The 15664-nt window shown below is 46.8% G+C and overlaps 3 protein-coding genes across 15 annotated transcripts in view; 2 read left to right on the forward strand and 1 right to left on the reverse strand.

The window, feature by feature from the left end:
* Mhcl (Myosin heavy chain-like) overlaps nucleotides 1-15664 on the forward strand; it is a 40007-nt gene that overhangs the window by 6548 nt on the left and 17795 nt on the right. For 11 of the 13 annotated variants that reach the window (XR_015272988.1, XR_015272989.1, XM_086838828.1 and 8 more), the window contains 6 exons: nucleotides 1884-2315; nucleotides 2384-2570; nucleotides 3298-3464; nucleotides 3523-4433; nucleotides 4490-5093; nucleotides 5172-5366. Coding sequence is in view for 9 of the 13 variants with exons in the window: in XM_086838828.1 (XP_086694954.1) it covers nucleotides 1884-2315; nucleotides 2384-2570; nucleotides 3298-3464; nucleotides 3523-4433; nucleotides 4490-5093; nucleotides 5172-5366 (2496 nt within the window). In the remaining 4 variants the exon portion in view is untranslated. Of the gene's footprint in view, nucleotides 1-1883; nucleotides 2316-2383; nucleotides 2571-3297; nucleotides 3465-3522; nucleotides 4434-4489; nucleotides 5094-5171; nucleotides 5367-11542; nucleotides 11758-15664 lie in introns of those variants that run through there. The other 2 variants (XR_015272991.1, XR_015272992.1) reach the window with 1 other exon arrangement.
* On the reverse strand, nucleotides 6291-9538 carry sxe2 (sex-specific enzyme 2). The gene is given in 4 exon segments (XM_020962950.2): nucleotides 6291-7114; nucleotides 7116-7251; nucleotides 7462-7693; nucleotides 7778-9538. Coding segments are annotated over 4 exon segments (1140 nt in total). The 5' UTR covers nucleotides 7851-9538; the 3' UTR covers nucleotides 6291-6415.
* Nucleotides 11757-15518, forward strand: LOC110191932 (uncharacterized). The gene has a single exon (XM_020962949.2). It carries the CDS (start codon nucleotides 13661-13663, stop codon nucleotides 15365-15367), a length of 1707 nt encoding a protein of 568 aa, XP_020818608.2. The 5' UTR covers nucleotides 11757-13660; the 3' UTR covers nucleotides 15368-15518.

The following is a 15664-nucleotide window of genomic DNA, read 5'->3' on the forward strand; positions in this document are numbered from 1 at the left end:
TTAGCCAGTGCTCTGTGCGCGTTGATAGCCAACGAAAACTTTCTAGTACTTCGATGGGTGCAATAAAGAAACAAATGAATGGACAAACCCAGGCAGGGGGCAGCCGAAGAAAGGTGGAAACGAACCGATCGATCGATAGATCGCCAGACCATGACCCAATGTACGATTTAGTTGTTAGACCTTTTATTATTATGCTCGGACGACGGTGCGTGGGCCGACGAATGCGAAGCTCATAATTTACGGCATGGTTCGTTCGGTCTACGTCTTCTTGTCGCTGCATTTATGGCGGTATGGCGGTATGGCTTTATGGCTCAATACGCCTGCGAAGCCGTCGAGCGGAAGTGTTCATTTAGCTCCGAGTTAGCGACGCGGCGTGGCCGCCTCTCTAGAGTTCTGGTGGAGTCGGGTTGCATAATGCAATAAAAGATAGGTGGATATGAAATCCAGACGGTAGTAGAAGTAGCTTTTGGTAAGCTTCAATCTTATCCTATCGCACGCAGCCTATCCTACCCGCTATCCAACTTAATTAGTCAGGTCTTCTGATGTCTCTGCCTGTGCTGCCTCCACCTCTTCTGCGTCTAATTTGTGTGCTCATCATCATCAACAGCTGCGGGTTCGTTGACTCCGTCGTACAGTGGAGTGCAGGCATTGATTGACAGTGGACATGCGCCCGGGGAACTACTTTGTTTATCTTAATATTCCTCCAAACAAGTTCCACTCGATTGATGAGTGTGTTCGCTGGCTGTGAATAGACGACTCGGTGCCCCAGTTGGAAACGTTTTAAGCGGGTCCAGTGCGTTAAATGAATCTCGAATAACTAGACACAACTCAGTTGTTACAGTTAAGTGGAGTAACGACTTCTTTTAAACAATGAATTTCAAGGGTGTCTGCCGTTTAAACTATATTTATTTTACGAGTGTTTACCAGACTGCAAAGAACGGGAAATATGTTCAGTTAAAGAATCTGTAAAGTGGGATTAATTCCGAGCCAAAATATCTTCCCTTACATAAGATATTTAATATATTATAAATCATTTAGAAAATTAACCCGAAAAACTCCTTCATCATAAATCATGTGGGTTAAACTAACGCTAGAAATTCATATCCCACTCTCTGCCATTTAATTACAAATCTGTAAACAACCGTTTCAAAACGACCCATAAAACTAAAGTGACTAAGAGCCTAATGAAAGACTACATTCGATTTCCTTCTATCCAAACCGCTGGCTCTCGCAATGTCTACAAAATTAATTAGTTCCCCTCGCACACTTTCCCCGTAACGCACTCTTAATTGAGGGCTATTGAACCTTGCACAATAATTTCATAATTCGGCAGAAGAACCAGCGAGGACGAGGAGGAGGAGGAGCAGATACAGGGAGGGATCTTAGCGAGCAGGCAGGAAGGCTACAAGAGGAAGGGAGGAGATCTTAGTGAGCTTGGGAGGCTGCCGCTACGGCTAAATGCCATTTATAGCCACAAATGTGAACTGCTGGCGACGACGCGACGTTGGTGGGTTGCATAATGGCGCATCCGCGTCGTCGTCGGTTTGGCTGTCTAGCCCAATAGCATTTGGCGCGTCTAGGCGGCTAATTAGGATTTAGAAACATCGTCAAATTTAGAAATGCACCCGAAATAAACCGAAACTCTGCCTTCTGCGCCTGCTGGCTTCTGGCTTCTGCCTGCGGCGGTGGAGTAGGGATAATAAATGGAATAAATGCGTGAAAATGTTTCCCGATCCACGCCGAGATCCGTAAATAAATTCGATGTGCACCCCACACCGCCTTCGATGCCGCTGCTGCTTCAGTTGAAGTTGCGCCGACAAAATGTTGACCCCAATTTAACTCAAATTTCGTGTTTTGTTTGTTTGTCTTCCATCTTTTTGCAGAGCCGCCACGAGAATGGCAATGGAGGCAATGGAGGGGCAGAAGGCGAATCGGGAGAAGGAGTGTCCCATGAGCTGGAGGCGGATGTGGCGGATGGCAGTCAGCCGGAGCGTGTGTGGCTGGTGCATCGCGGTGGCTTCACTGCCGCCATCCGTCTGCCAACGCCCTCGTCTGGCCGGGATGAGGAGCACAAGCTGAATCTGCGGCTCCTGCACAACGGGGAGCTGCTGACCGTCGACGAGGACGATGTGGAGAAGCAGAATAGCCCCGTCCTGGACCTAGCCGAGGATATCTGCGAGCTGAAGTATTTGAACGAGGCGTCGGTGCTCCACTGCCTGCGTCAGCGTTACGCCAGCAATCTAATCCACACCAAGGCGGGGCCCACGCTGCTCGTGGTCAATCCCATGGCACCGCTGTCCCTCTACTCCGAGAAGGTAACTGGTCTGGCAACCAGATCTGCATCTGAGCGCGTTATTTATCGGCTGCTGTCTCCCGTTCGTAGGTTGTCTCCATGTTCCGCGGCTGCAAGACGGAGGACATGCCGCCCCACGTCTACTCGCTGGCCCAGACCGCCTACAGGAGCTTGGTTGAGACGCGACGCGACCAGAGCTTGATATTCATGGGCCGATCTGGTTCTGGCAAATCCACCAGCTTCAAGCATGCGCTCAACTACCTGGCGTTGGCAGCTGGTATGTCTAGCCCCATTCGATGTAGCTGCTCGTAGGAGCACTGGAGCTGCTGCAGTTACATTTTTTGTTTACATTTTGTGTTTTCCTTTTGGCCGTAGGCTGCGGCTGCTGGCTGCTGGCCCAGTTTGTGCGGTGCCACACCAAAATGCAATCTGCGTTCGATTGTCTCATTTGCATTGTTGGCCAAGAAATGCAGCTGCAATTAGTCAAGCCTCCAATTCGGTTTCATTGTTAGATTTATGACCCAAAAAGGGGAACTGACGGTATCAGGGAAAATGTAAATTGCCCAGATAAATATTATTGATATTCAACTCGATTACCCAACACATATTGCCGAACAAAATTATGCAGAGTTTGAGACTTGGAAATTTAAATCATATTATTATTAATTCCACAAAAAAGATACTTTTAAATCGATTGACGAAGCAAAACATATTTAAATATTATAAACCCTACGGTTTATCATAATGAAAGTAAAAGAATTATTCGCTTTTTGTTAAAGATATCTGCGTTAAAAGCTTTACACAAAATTGTAATACTCTGCAAGGGTTTAATAAGTGGAATATATATATGATTTTTGTTAAACTAAAGATATATAATGATATGCCCCCACAAAAATTCCTTTCTTAGTTCATTTAATTCGGCCAACAGATGTTTCTCAAGAGACAATCGAGCTAAAAAGAAATCAAATCAACCATCTTATTCAATTTATATTCTCTGATTTTAGGTGCCTATAATAACTTTATAAATGCAGAGAAGGTCAATGCCCTGTGCACGATTCTGGAGGCCTTTGGAAATACGAGAACTTGCCTCAATTCGAACGCTACCCGAATGACGCAGCTGTTGAGTCTTGACTTTGACCAGACTGGACAGATTGCATCCGCCTCGCTGCAGGTGAGTCCGAATCCAATTCCAGGCTTAGACTTCTGCTCATACTTTGGTATCCTTTCAGGTTCTGCTCCCAGAGCGACAGCGAGCCGGTCGACGTTTGGCCCACGAGCACAGTTTCCACATCATGACACGCCTGCTTGCTGGCGCCGCTGGATTGCTGCAGAAAGAGCTGCACCTGGAGAACATCTCTTCGGAGGACAGCCATCCGTTCATATCGCTTTCCCAGAAGTTGGAAGATCGCCACCGAGCGGCCAACGACTTTATGCGCACCGTTCAGGCCTTCGAATCGCTCAACATTGATGCAAAGGCTGTCCGTGGAATCTGGAGCATTCTGGCTGCCATTTACCATTTGGGCATTGCGGGTGTCACCAAGCTTGGAACTGGATCCACAGCTCGCACGCAATTTGCCAATCCCACTGCTGCTCGCAAGGCTGCGGGTCTGTTGGGCGTCAACCTGGAGGATCTGTCATCGGCTGCTTTTGGATTAACTCAGCCAAATGCCCCCAACGGCGGCCTGAGTCCATCGAAGTCGCCCACTTCGGACACTGGCCACGAGTGGGCATGGGAGTGCTTGGAGGCGCTGGTCATTGGCCTTTACTCTGAGGCCCTGGCTGCAGTGGTGGCTTTGATCAATCGACAGATTTGCACCTCGGCCCACACCATAGCCTCGATTATGCTAATCGACACGCCCGGCTTCCAGAACCCGGCCAGCTGTGGCCAGCAGGTGGGCGCCACGCTGGCGGACTTGCGTCACAACTACCTGCAGGAGCGCCTGCAAATGCTCTTCCATCACACCACACTTGTGGCCCCACGCGACCGATACGCACAGGAGCTAGTGGAAATTGAGATGGACCAGGCCTCGGAGTGCCATCCTGGACCCCTGATCTCCCTGATCGACAAGGCGCCCCAAAACCACGTGGTCCGCTCGTCGCAGCGAGATTTACGTGAACACGATCGTCGCGGAATGCTATGGTAGGTTTAAATTCAACCTTGGAGTGGAACTGTTGTTGATTCTCCCTTTTTTTTAGGTTACTCGACGAAGAAGCTATCTACCCGCACTCCAACGATGACACATTCCTCGAGCGCTTGTTCTCGCATTACGGTGATCGAGAGCATCACACGCTGCTGCGCAAGTGCGCCGGTCCTCGCCAGTTTGTACTCCACCACCTGCAGGGCACCAATCCCGTCCTGTACGCTGTGGATGGCTGGGTACGCAACAGTCGTGAACATCCTGGCATTCGAAATGCTGTGTCACTGCTGCAGGACAGCAGTCGGGAGGAGATCAATCGTTTGTACATTGGCTCACTTACCCGAGGGTCAGGGGCTATGGTATTCTGCGGCTCCTTTGCCGGCTTGGAGGGCACCCAGTCCCTGCGTCGTGTGTCCAGTATACGACGATCCTTCACTACGGCTGGCGTGAAGCGTAACTCCATTATGCTGCAGGTGAAGTTCACTGTGGACGGCATCATCGATACGCTACGTCGTACCGGCACTCACTTTGTCCACTGTTATCTGCTGCAACACAATGCCGGCAAGCACACCAAGTTCACGGCAAATGGGTCTCCAAGTTCAGCTGTCGGGCAGGCGACCAGTGAGGAGGAAATGGTCAATGTGCCACTATTAAGGAGTCAGGTGAGAGCTCTAAGCAAAGGAATTTGCGAAAATCAAGACTGAGCGTTTTCACTCATTCGTCCTTTCTCTCTTTAACAGCTACGTGGCTCGCAAGTCCTGGAAGCGGCTCGTCTGCATCGTCTTGGTTTTCCCGAATCTGTGCCATTATTGGAGTTTGTTCGCCGCTTTGGTCTGTTGGCTGGCGATTTGGCCAGCAATAAGGATGTGAGCGTGGAACAGATATTGGCTGTCAATGAGCTGGATGTGGCTACATATCGCATTGGACCTAGTCAGGTGAGTTCAGAAATTTTAAATTCTATTTATCTAGTAAACAATAAGCGGATCAAAACAAACTATAGTTGCACTTATAGAATACATTCTAGAAGTCGGTGACATATAGAAAGACAACTATAGTGTTTGAATCCGCATCCATAAATAGGTAAGCAAAATAAGAAGAATAGACCAGTAGGCCTTAGATTTTCCATTTATATATATTCTTAAAAATTTCAAACCCAACACCCGTAGACGGTTCTGAAAAATGGAATTTGATTTCTCAAGCTTTGCTCCATATCGGTCTTTACTTGAAATATAGACAAAAGATCAATATATTTCTATATTACTTCGTAAAAACTTGGCTCGTTTATCGGTTTAATCTCAACTTAATTAATTTATTTTAATAAAATACGTAATTTATTTAATAAGATGCAATTGCCAGAGATTCGAATTGCGTATGCTGTTAGCTCTTTTTTATGCATTCTAATAGAATAGGTGGCGACAGGTTTTCAGCCAAATATTTGTTGATATACAATATTTAATTTTGCAATTACCACAGTCGTTGAACCAGTTTGATTGAGGCGAAGCCTCTGTTGTTTTGTGCCACTGTAAAGTTGATATTTCTTCACTCTCACGTTCCTAAAAGATTAATCATTATTTTTTGAAGGCAACTCCCAACTAATTGTTTTTACTCACGCGTAATTAGTCAATTAAACCGCCGATGAGTTGACATTGACATTAGCACGTTCAATAGTTACTGTGCCAAGAAGGGCAACATAATCGAGAGCTGAAATTGATCAAGGAACGGATTGGGTTTGGGGAATGCTTTGGTTTCATTTCGTGGCTAAATTTGTGATTTTTGTAATGATAAGAGACGTGGTAAAGTCTTGTGCGTCCCTTTTTCTTAGGAACTAACAAGAAATTCGATTTTCAACTGAAAACTAATTTATTCTTTGTACGAAATCACTTTGCTTTATTCGCATTCTTTGGGCTAAATGGCTAGGACTTAATGGCTATTCGTTAAAATGTAGATAAATCACTTTTTGGTTAGTCGCAACTCGCATTACTTGCTACCCCAGCCGTCGACGTCTCTTCGCCGTCTCCCCAATAGTGGACGGTATCGGTCGACGGATGTAGACCAGGCCATCGCCGGTGCCATACGGAGATCGTTGTCTTGTGCTCAGATAGAAGATACCTCGCTTTGGCACCGCCGGCTCACCGCCCATGAACCCGTCGCCGGTGCATATCTGGGTGCCACCGCCGGTGTTGCACCTGCAGGTGGCTGAGCGCAGTGCCTGCACCGAGCTGCACCGCACGGCGGCAAACGACTTGGGGCGACGCACTGACTCGGCGAAGTAGAACACGGCTGCATAGTGGTCGCACACAAAGTCGAATTCCGTGGCCGTGGCGTTCGGACAGTGCGGCTGTCCCAGGCCCCAGTTGACAAAGAAGGACGCCTGGCTGAGCTTAGTGCTGGGATTGCCCAGAAGCGTCAGATCCGTATGGATTGATTCCACATACAGGGCGTCGTCGTTGGTTAGTCGGTCCTCCGGTCCCAGACTTAGTTGAGTGAGCCCAGCGGGGTCTAGGGCGAAGATGGCGCCCAGGCGGTAGGGTTTCATCATCTTTCCCGTCAGTCCAGAGATGTGACTGCCGGCGCTGTGACCCACCAAATAGATTTGCTCGTAGGGAACCCCTGTGTTGTCATGTAGAAACCGCAGCAACTTGGCCACGTTGCCGGCTATCGAAGCCAGTTGCTTGGACACACGTGCCATAATTGATGTCCATCGCCTGGCGACTCCAGTCCAGGATGATGACATTGTAATTGCCGCGGGATAAGTAGGCATCCTTGATGACTGCATTCGAGCAGGTTGTGCTAGTGCCGGCCCAGCCATGAATGAGTATCCTGAGGAAGTGGGAAAAGTAAATCATTGATTGGATTTGCATATTTTTATCCTGACTGACAATTAAAACGCAAATATTTCTTGGAACAATAGCCCGTAAATATGACATGCATTTATGAATGTATCATTTATAATTTAATCATCACACTTCTTATATATCTATAATACATGGTCTGTAGAATGGGATAAATTATTGTCGAAAGTATCCTTACCTCACTGGCCATTTTGGATTGAAGTGTGAGTTCTTCAGCATGCCGAGATCTCCTGGCCGTAGTAACTGCCGCTCTTCCGGATTAAGAGGTGTGTAAAGGTCGTAGTGGAGCAACTTGGGTTGCGTATGCAGGATGATGCTCAGCTCCGTTGTGACCATGCTCTCGATTACATTTGATTTGGTAATCTCGCACTTACCAGGTGCGTAAGCGAAATATTGGCCAGAGACGAGCACTGAAAGAGCAGGAGCAGAGGGAATGACACTTGCAGATCGAACATTTATATTGGTTCGGGATGGGGAATGGGATCAGAACTTACTTTCCCCTGTGCCGAGCAGCAGGATCAGGCTGATCCAGCCCCGTAATATATGCATTCCCGCTAACGATCCCATAAAACGCTGGAGGCAAACCCAAAACACCCGATGACAATTCGCGACAAGGCGTCAATTAAAATCCACTTAAGTGCGATTTAAGGTGTTCTGTTGTTTTTCGATTCTCTGTCTCAATTCACGATCCAAATTTTATCACTGGCACGTTTGCACCGCTCACTAAAAGAACGCGATATTTCTGAGCGGAGCAGAGCTGAGCTAAGCTGAACTGGGACGGACACCTCCGAATCGTTACAAGCTCCACGCCGAAGTATTGCAAGATTCTAGACGGAGGCTTGTTTAAATAAAGCGCGCTGCGTTCTGTCTCTGCCGCCGGCGAGCGGCAAGGCAAGGGCGTCCCCCAGCAGAAGCGGCCAAGCTATAGCAGCGACAGCGCCAGCAGAGCGGTCACTGTCATGATGAATGACCATTAACTGGTTGGAGCGGCAGCCAGCACAGCCGCCAAGTGGCCACTGCAGTCAACAAGTTGCGGCAACTGCAGTGGCAGAAAGCCGAACTAAGTGTCGGCAAACACTCCACGGGGTTGTAAATAAACGGGGAAGCTCCCTCTATGTAGAACCTTTGCCGATTTCACCAAATCAATTCAGACAGTCGTCAACCGATCGGCGGGTCAATAGGCTATATCACTGGGACACTTTAATTTATTCATTTATGCGTTGATTATGTATACTATTTATATTTATAAATAATAATGGACACGCATATCTTTCGTTGATTTACAGTTTCGGGTTAACATCTGATCGTCTCTTGAGTTGGTTGATCATTTCGTCGCTACTTTCTTATATAAGTTAGCCCGCGGTATCATTAATATTAAGTGGAAGGTTATCGAGCGTTGAGTCCATCAAGTGAGCTGTCATTCAAAAGGGATTGCCATTACGTCTTGATGTTTTAGATTTATTTAATTAAATAATTGCACGGATTAGTAGCAAGTATTACAGAAATTATCAGCAATTATATGAATGTGAATAATATCTAATTCGCAACGAGTGTTTGTTATTTGATCAAGCACTTATATTTGTGGCACCTAGCCGATTCAGGTTCCAAATTCCAATTAGTTGGTTTGATAAACTAGGTCTGTAAACAGAAAGTTTCGAGTCGTTAATCTCCTCTTAGAATTTGGCACTTGTCCACTTCCCGCTTGAGCCCCGTGAGGTAAACTGACTGGGTTAAAAGATCTCCAACTGGGTTAGGGTTCAGTTCAGAGATTTCGGCTGTTTTCAAAAGCATTTAGCAGGTATTTGGTTGAGTTTCGTGGCTTAAATGCCCGATCTCTGGCTTCTTTTTTTTTTTTTTTTGCTTAAGCCCCATTCATGCTCATGTTAACATGTAGATATGTAGATATTTTTTTCGAGATCGTTAAACTCGGGCGAGTGCCTCGCGACGACTTGTTACAAAAAGTTTATTGACAGGATTTACGTTTTAAGGCAAATACATAATACGTACTTATTGTTATTATGATCATCTCAAACGCAACGAAACGAAACCCGTCGTCTCCATTGTTCCGTGTATTTGTCCAAACAATTTGCTGTTACTTTCAATCTAATCGAGAAATTACCTTGGAATTCGTCGGCTGTCATTCGCCAGGTATTGAAACGTTTTTTCTGGCCTCAGCCTCACGTAATTGCTTTTGGCATGCGACGAACAATCGCCGGCTCGTCAGGATACTTTCATTCATTGGCTGGGGCTTACCCTGCAATTATTATATTAAATGGCCACCTCTCAATCAACGCGAGATCCCTTTCTAGATGAGTCCACAGCAGCGTGCATCTTACGAGGAAGTCTCAAACTGGTTACTCACCGCCAGCATTTTTAGGCCCAAACCAAGTAAGCATGACTTAACGAATTTATGGGCCGATTCGATTTGTCTTCACAGAGTCTTTCACCAAAATGCCAAATGCTTCTTTCATCAGTCTCTAATCGAATTAGAATATATTAAAGCTTTTGCTTAATTTATGCTGGAAATAAAGATCAATTCACGTTAATGTTGGGACGTTACTTCCCTGCGAAGTCGTAAAGCTCAGAACGGGAAATTCACGTATTTTGTATAGAACGATTTCGTAAGTGAGACATTTTTAGCGAAATCTTACACATGGCGAATTATTCGTGGGCATGTGCTAAAAGGAAAACTTCATGAATCTTGTGGGAAACTTATTTATTTATTTCTGTTCACTTTATCTTTTGTCGTGTGTGTCTTGAATCGTGAGGAATTTTCGGCTTCTTCTTCGAATGGTGTAAATTAATATTGCTTATACTAATTTAGGGAAAACATTAAATGTCACCTATTACTTTATTGTTACTCAAATTATTATGGCCACGACATATGTAAATTGGATTTCCTTTTTAAATTTCCAAAAGTATGCAAAACTAGTTGAACTGAAATTCATCGTAAACCGGCATAATTAATTCATAACTTTTTATACCCTTTAGGGTATTATTATTTGAGTCAGAGGCTTCAAACACCGTAAAGAAGTCATTTCCGACCCTATAAGTGATATATATTCTTGATCAGAATTAGCAGCCGAATCGATCTGGCCATGTTCGGTCAAAAAGTAAATTTTCGAATTTTTTTTTTTAAATTTCAAAATTTTATACATCATTAAAATTGGCAAAAATTTGAAAATTTTTATTTTTTAAAATGTCAAATTTAGTATGCAGATTTATAATCCTATTAAAAACTAACACAGGCAAGCTTTCCGAATTGAATTTAGTGCTTTTTTGGCTTAGTATGAGTTTTTTAAATTTTGAATTGTCAAACAAATTGTCAGGTCAAAATATCACTAGATAACAATTCAAAATCAATTCAACTCGAGTTTTTTAAGATTAGTTATAACCAATTTCCTATTCTATCGTATAATCGTACAAACTGCAAGAGTATATAAACTTCGACTGCCCGAAGTAGGTTTCTTTTATTGTTCTGATATACGAAGAAATTAATTATCATTCTAAATCTTTCTTCCCAATAAATAAATACATACAAATTATAATAATTAAAGGGTGTTGAACCCGATATTTATAAAATACAGAATTTGACAAACAAAAAGTAAAGTAAAAAGTAAATACAAATGAACTTAAAAGAAATATAAGACCATTTTTTTGACTGAAGCGGTTTATATCTTTTGTTTAGTTCGTAATCATAACAACTTTCGGATTAATATATTAATTAATTCACTTTTACTTTTCCTGGGATAATTTTAAAGTGATCTATAATCGTTCCGAATTCAATAATTCATCAATGACCAGTGCCTGATGGGCAGGCTCTATAACATTGGACGCGGGTGTGGTTGGGACCCATGGGAAGATATCAGTTACATGCAGCTTCCCTGGCTTCTCCGCTTGGCTGGTCGCCTGGGCTTCTTATTTCCTGTTCTCATCGCTGCAACTGTGAATCGAACTGTGCTTCTGGGCACCGGCTGGCCCAGGGGCTCGATGGTCAGTGGTCAGTGGTCGGTGGACGGTGAAGTGATCGTAATAAAGCCACTTCTTGACGTCACTGGCAGCCAGTCCAGTTTGCCCGTCCTCTACCCACTGCGGCTCTTCCTCCGCCTTGTATCTGTATCTGTATCTGCGATGACGCTGGCTGCTTTCACGGTCAAGTTCATCTCGCCATTGTTGCTGGCTGGCTGCCTGGCTCGGGTGTAGAATTCCCCCGATGTAATCTCCGGCAAAGAAGACGGACGGCGTCTTCTCTGCGCAGCTCAGTTGGATTTCGCGAGCTCTCGACGAGATGTGGTCGGATAAAAGCTCCGTCTGCCTGCCATGGAGCAACGGCAATGCCAGTGCCAGTGCTATCCGATCATCCGGCGACAGTGATCAGCTCCTGAGCCTACTCAGGCAGCTCTGTGGCGGTCCAGTCCTGGCTGGTCTACTGGCTATCGCCAGTGCTTGCTGTGCCATTGTCGGCCTCTGGCTTGTACGTACGGGAAAGTGTCCAAATCCGAATCCGAAACCAATACCGATTCCCCTCCGATTATGATTACGAACACACGCATAGCCAACGTTGGCGACTTTCACCAAAAAAAAAACAACGAAAAAACAGCGAGCAAAACAAAAATACAAAATGACGTTGCAACCTGCATTCGCCTCGCACAGAAACCACATTTGACCAGTGCACATTAAAGTTTTTTTCCTCGACCAAAGTGAAACTTCGAGCGTTCGCTTTCATTAGAAATGCCAGGGGGAGTGGCACACAAACGCCTCGGTGGCTGATGGTTGTCTGGTTTCCGAGAGTGTGTGGCTGTGTGATTACATAACCAGCTCCGAGGCGGGTTCTGTCAACGCCATCGGGACGGGGCAGAGGGTGAAACTACCTCCCAAATCAACTCCAAATTAGCTCTCCCAAGATCGAGTTGAAGTGTGTGGAAACAAAGACTCCGCTATCGAGACACGAAAACTTCATTAACGCCTCCCCGTGGAAGGGGGCGCGGCTGGCGTCTTTAGTGGCTTTAATCTCCGAGCCCACGGGACGAGCCCTGCATATGTAAACTAGTTTTTAATTATGAAACAATAACCAGGAAGCTGCGTGAGATGCGTTTTGCTCGGCACTGTAATCTCATCATCGACTTCTTGGTCGGACTTGTTTTCATCGGTTTTCGGTTTTCTTGTAATTGCCTCAATATGTGGCCACGAAGGGTACAGCAACAGGGAAGCCCCAATGACATCGTTACAGCGGATTCTCTGTCACGAGCTGGATAATGATGGTTCATCTACAAGGATTTCCTGATCTTTAAATGTGGCATAACGTATAATTGTCTTGTGAAATTGCATAGGTTTTTTTAGATTTTATTAAGGTTGCGGGGCGATGGCCTAATTAATTTTAGATACCTGATTTTATAAGTCACGTGCAGATTAACTGCCTATTTTATATATTTCTATACTGCTTAAGCCTCGAACATGACCATGTTCAGTGAGATCAATATATATTTTCTGTAATTTACTGACCATTACATTGTGTGCCTAACCCATGTTGCATAGAACACGCTCTGGTTAATGACCTTTCAACCGTGTTGCAACCTCTAAAGTCTAGACCACATTGCTTACACTCGCAGCCTATACCAATATTTGTTTGTCCCCAATGAACATGGCACTTTTGCCATGCCCATCCATGGCTGAATCTCTTTGAATCTTTTGTGCGGCAGCCAGGGCGAGTCCAATTGCTGGCAATGAAAAGGCAAAATGGAAACACAAATAGCCAGGGCAGTGTTCCAGACATAGCCTATTGCCTCACTTGTTTCGCTTGTGATTGCCTTGACTGCAATGGCGTTGATCATCATGCTCATGATGATGATGGGATGATTATGCTGGGTAACTGCAGGTCGAGCATGTGTGGCCAATGGCTGGTGGCTGGTAATTAGCATCGTCGCTCCAACTTGAGGATCGGCGGATGGTGCATTCACTCGGTGCCCCTTTCCCTCGACCAATTACCAGCGACCGCGACCTCAGCCAAGTCTGTTTTGTGTTGTGTTGTGCTGTGCTGTGTGTTGGGTTATGCTGTGCTGCCAGCCGTTTCTCGATAAGCCACTTTCGAATGCAGAGCCAGCATTTGGCTTGGACTTGGACTCCGTCGCTTTGGCCAGCTAGCCAGTTCAGTTCAGTTGCGTTGCCGAGCCCGAAGAGAAAACACCATACCACATCCACACAAGAGTTGCCGCCGCCGCCCGAGCCGAGCCGAGCCGTGAAAGTGCTGGACAGTAGACATTGGACAGTGGACAGTGGACATTGAAAAGGAAACTGCAATTTATTGCGAAATTATATGCACTTTTACTCGCCATACCGCCGCCAGTCGCTGGTCAATTGCTTTACATAATCCCAGGGCAATGTACAAGCACACGGTCAAGTCCAAATTGGCCCAAGTGCGCAGCAGTCCTTCGCCTGCTGTGGCAGCCACGCCCACCCACGCCCCAAACAAACATGGATTGGGTGCAGGGAAGAAGTTCTTTTCGCATATTCGCCACAAGATCGAGGACAATCTGACGCCCAAGTTGAGTGGAAAGCTGTACTACAAGGGCAGCAAGCACACCAGATCCATGAGTGCCCTGTGCACAGTAGACGGAGGCTGTGTGGGCGGCAAGTACACGCCCAAAGGAGTGCCAGTGATTCCTGTTGCGCCCCTCCAGATGTCCAACCAGCAGATGACCAGCAGTGTGTGCAGCTACGTGGACAGCGACGAAGAGAGCCATTTGAGCCTGAGTTTGAGTCTGGCCCAGCAGTCGTTGGAGGACGAGATATTCGCAGAGTTGGAGAAGGTGGCTCATGATGAGAGTAAGCTGAACGAGGTGCTCCAGAGCTTCGATCATATACTCAACGAGTACCCGCCACTGGAGGGGATTCCGTTGGTTCCGGCAGAAGAGTTGCCCGCTCCGCCGGCGGAGTTCTGCGATCGTCAGCCCATGATGTTGGCCAAGTCACACAGCACCCTGAGCATAGGGAGGACCAGGATGCAGCTCTATCAGTCGCCAGAACTAGCAGGGTCAATCCTATTGCTACGTGGCGCAGGAGGTGACTCGCGTTACAATTCCTTGAGCGACCTAAGCGGCAGCAGGATTCCGGTGCGAAAGCAGTCGAGTCTCCGCAAACGCAGCGAGAGTTTCTGCCTGGAGCAACCTGTGACCCTGAAACCGACCACTAAGCAGCGCACACGCTCCATGCTGACCCTAAACACAGTAGCACGTCCTCCAAGAGCACCAGCACCAGCTCCAGCTTCAGCCCATGTAAGCATGCCGAAGCGGGCCAACTCCAGTCTGGAGCAGCGCCAAGTAACCGCCAGACCAGCAGCCAGGAGAGCCAACTCCACCCTGAAGGCAGGTGGCTTGAAATCAAAGTCTCCAAATGCGAATAGTGATGAGCTGCTGGTCAAGTGCCTGGCCAAGGGTCAAGAGATCCTGCGACAAGTAGAGAGCATGAGCTCAAAGCCCAAGAGGACTGGCAGTCGGGGCGTCACCAAGGAGCATTCGCAGCTTGTGAGGAATAAGAAGAAGCTTCAAAAGCTCCAATACGCCAATGAGGAGAAGGTGGGCAGACCCAAGCTGGAGTCCTGCAAGATAATACCCCCCAAACTGGGCGAGACATCTGACAAAAACCAGGAGCTACTCGTCAAGGTGGTGCAGGAGGTGAAGACTCCAACTCAGGCACCTCTCAAGAAGCCGACCAAGGAAATCAGGGCGGAGCAGGAAGAAGACTCTGATGACTCGGGACACATAAGCAATACGCAGCTATCCACATCCACCTCCTCCACCAGCAACTCCACTGGAAGCCCCTGCGAATCCGAGGGCGATGAGGCGGAGGAGCAGGTGCCTCCGGAAGCAAAGAACTGCTCCAAGTCCAACAAGATCGCCGAGCTGCTGCAGAAGTTCGAGGCTGCAGCAGCGGCTGGAAAGCAGAACACAGCCACCGCATCGCACAACCACTGCCCAACGGTGATGGCCAGCAAGGTGGTGGCCCAAGTACAAGCGGTGCGATGCATCCAGACCCAGGTGGAGATCTACCCCACCTACACAAAAGAGGTAACTATGCAGCTGCATTGACCAGGCAGCGGCAGATCCGGGCCCGCTTCCGATCCTCCCCAGCCACTCCAATCTTAACTCTCAGCTGCTTCCACCACTGGTTTGCCTCTATCTATATCTAACTTATCTAACATTTGCTGTAAATGGAATAAATATTTATTGTACAAAACCACTTGCTATGGGTTTATCTTTCCTCCTCTCCTCTGACTGGCACTATCCCTTTCCTCTACCTCTACCGCTTTAGTTGTATTTTTACCCGATCTTCCTATATCTGAAGCATTTAACATCTGGTTTCCTGTAATATGTTTACCTAAGGGG

Source organism: Drosophila serrata, unplaced genomic scaffold (assembly GCF_035046125.1).
Source record: "Drosophila serrata isolate PLE 108 unplaced genomic scaffold, ASM3504612v1 contig_360, whole genome shotgun sequence".
Lineage (NCBI taxonomy): Eukaryota > Metazoa > Arthropoda > Insecta > Diptera > Drosophilidae > Drosophila > Drosophila serrata.

Bases quoted from the DNA above. Each gene is read 5' to 3' on its own strand.
- LOC110191932 (XM_020962949.2), top strand. From the start codon at position 13,661: ATGTACAAGCACACGGTCAAGTCCAAATTGGCCCAAGTGCGCAGCAGT.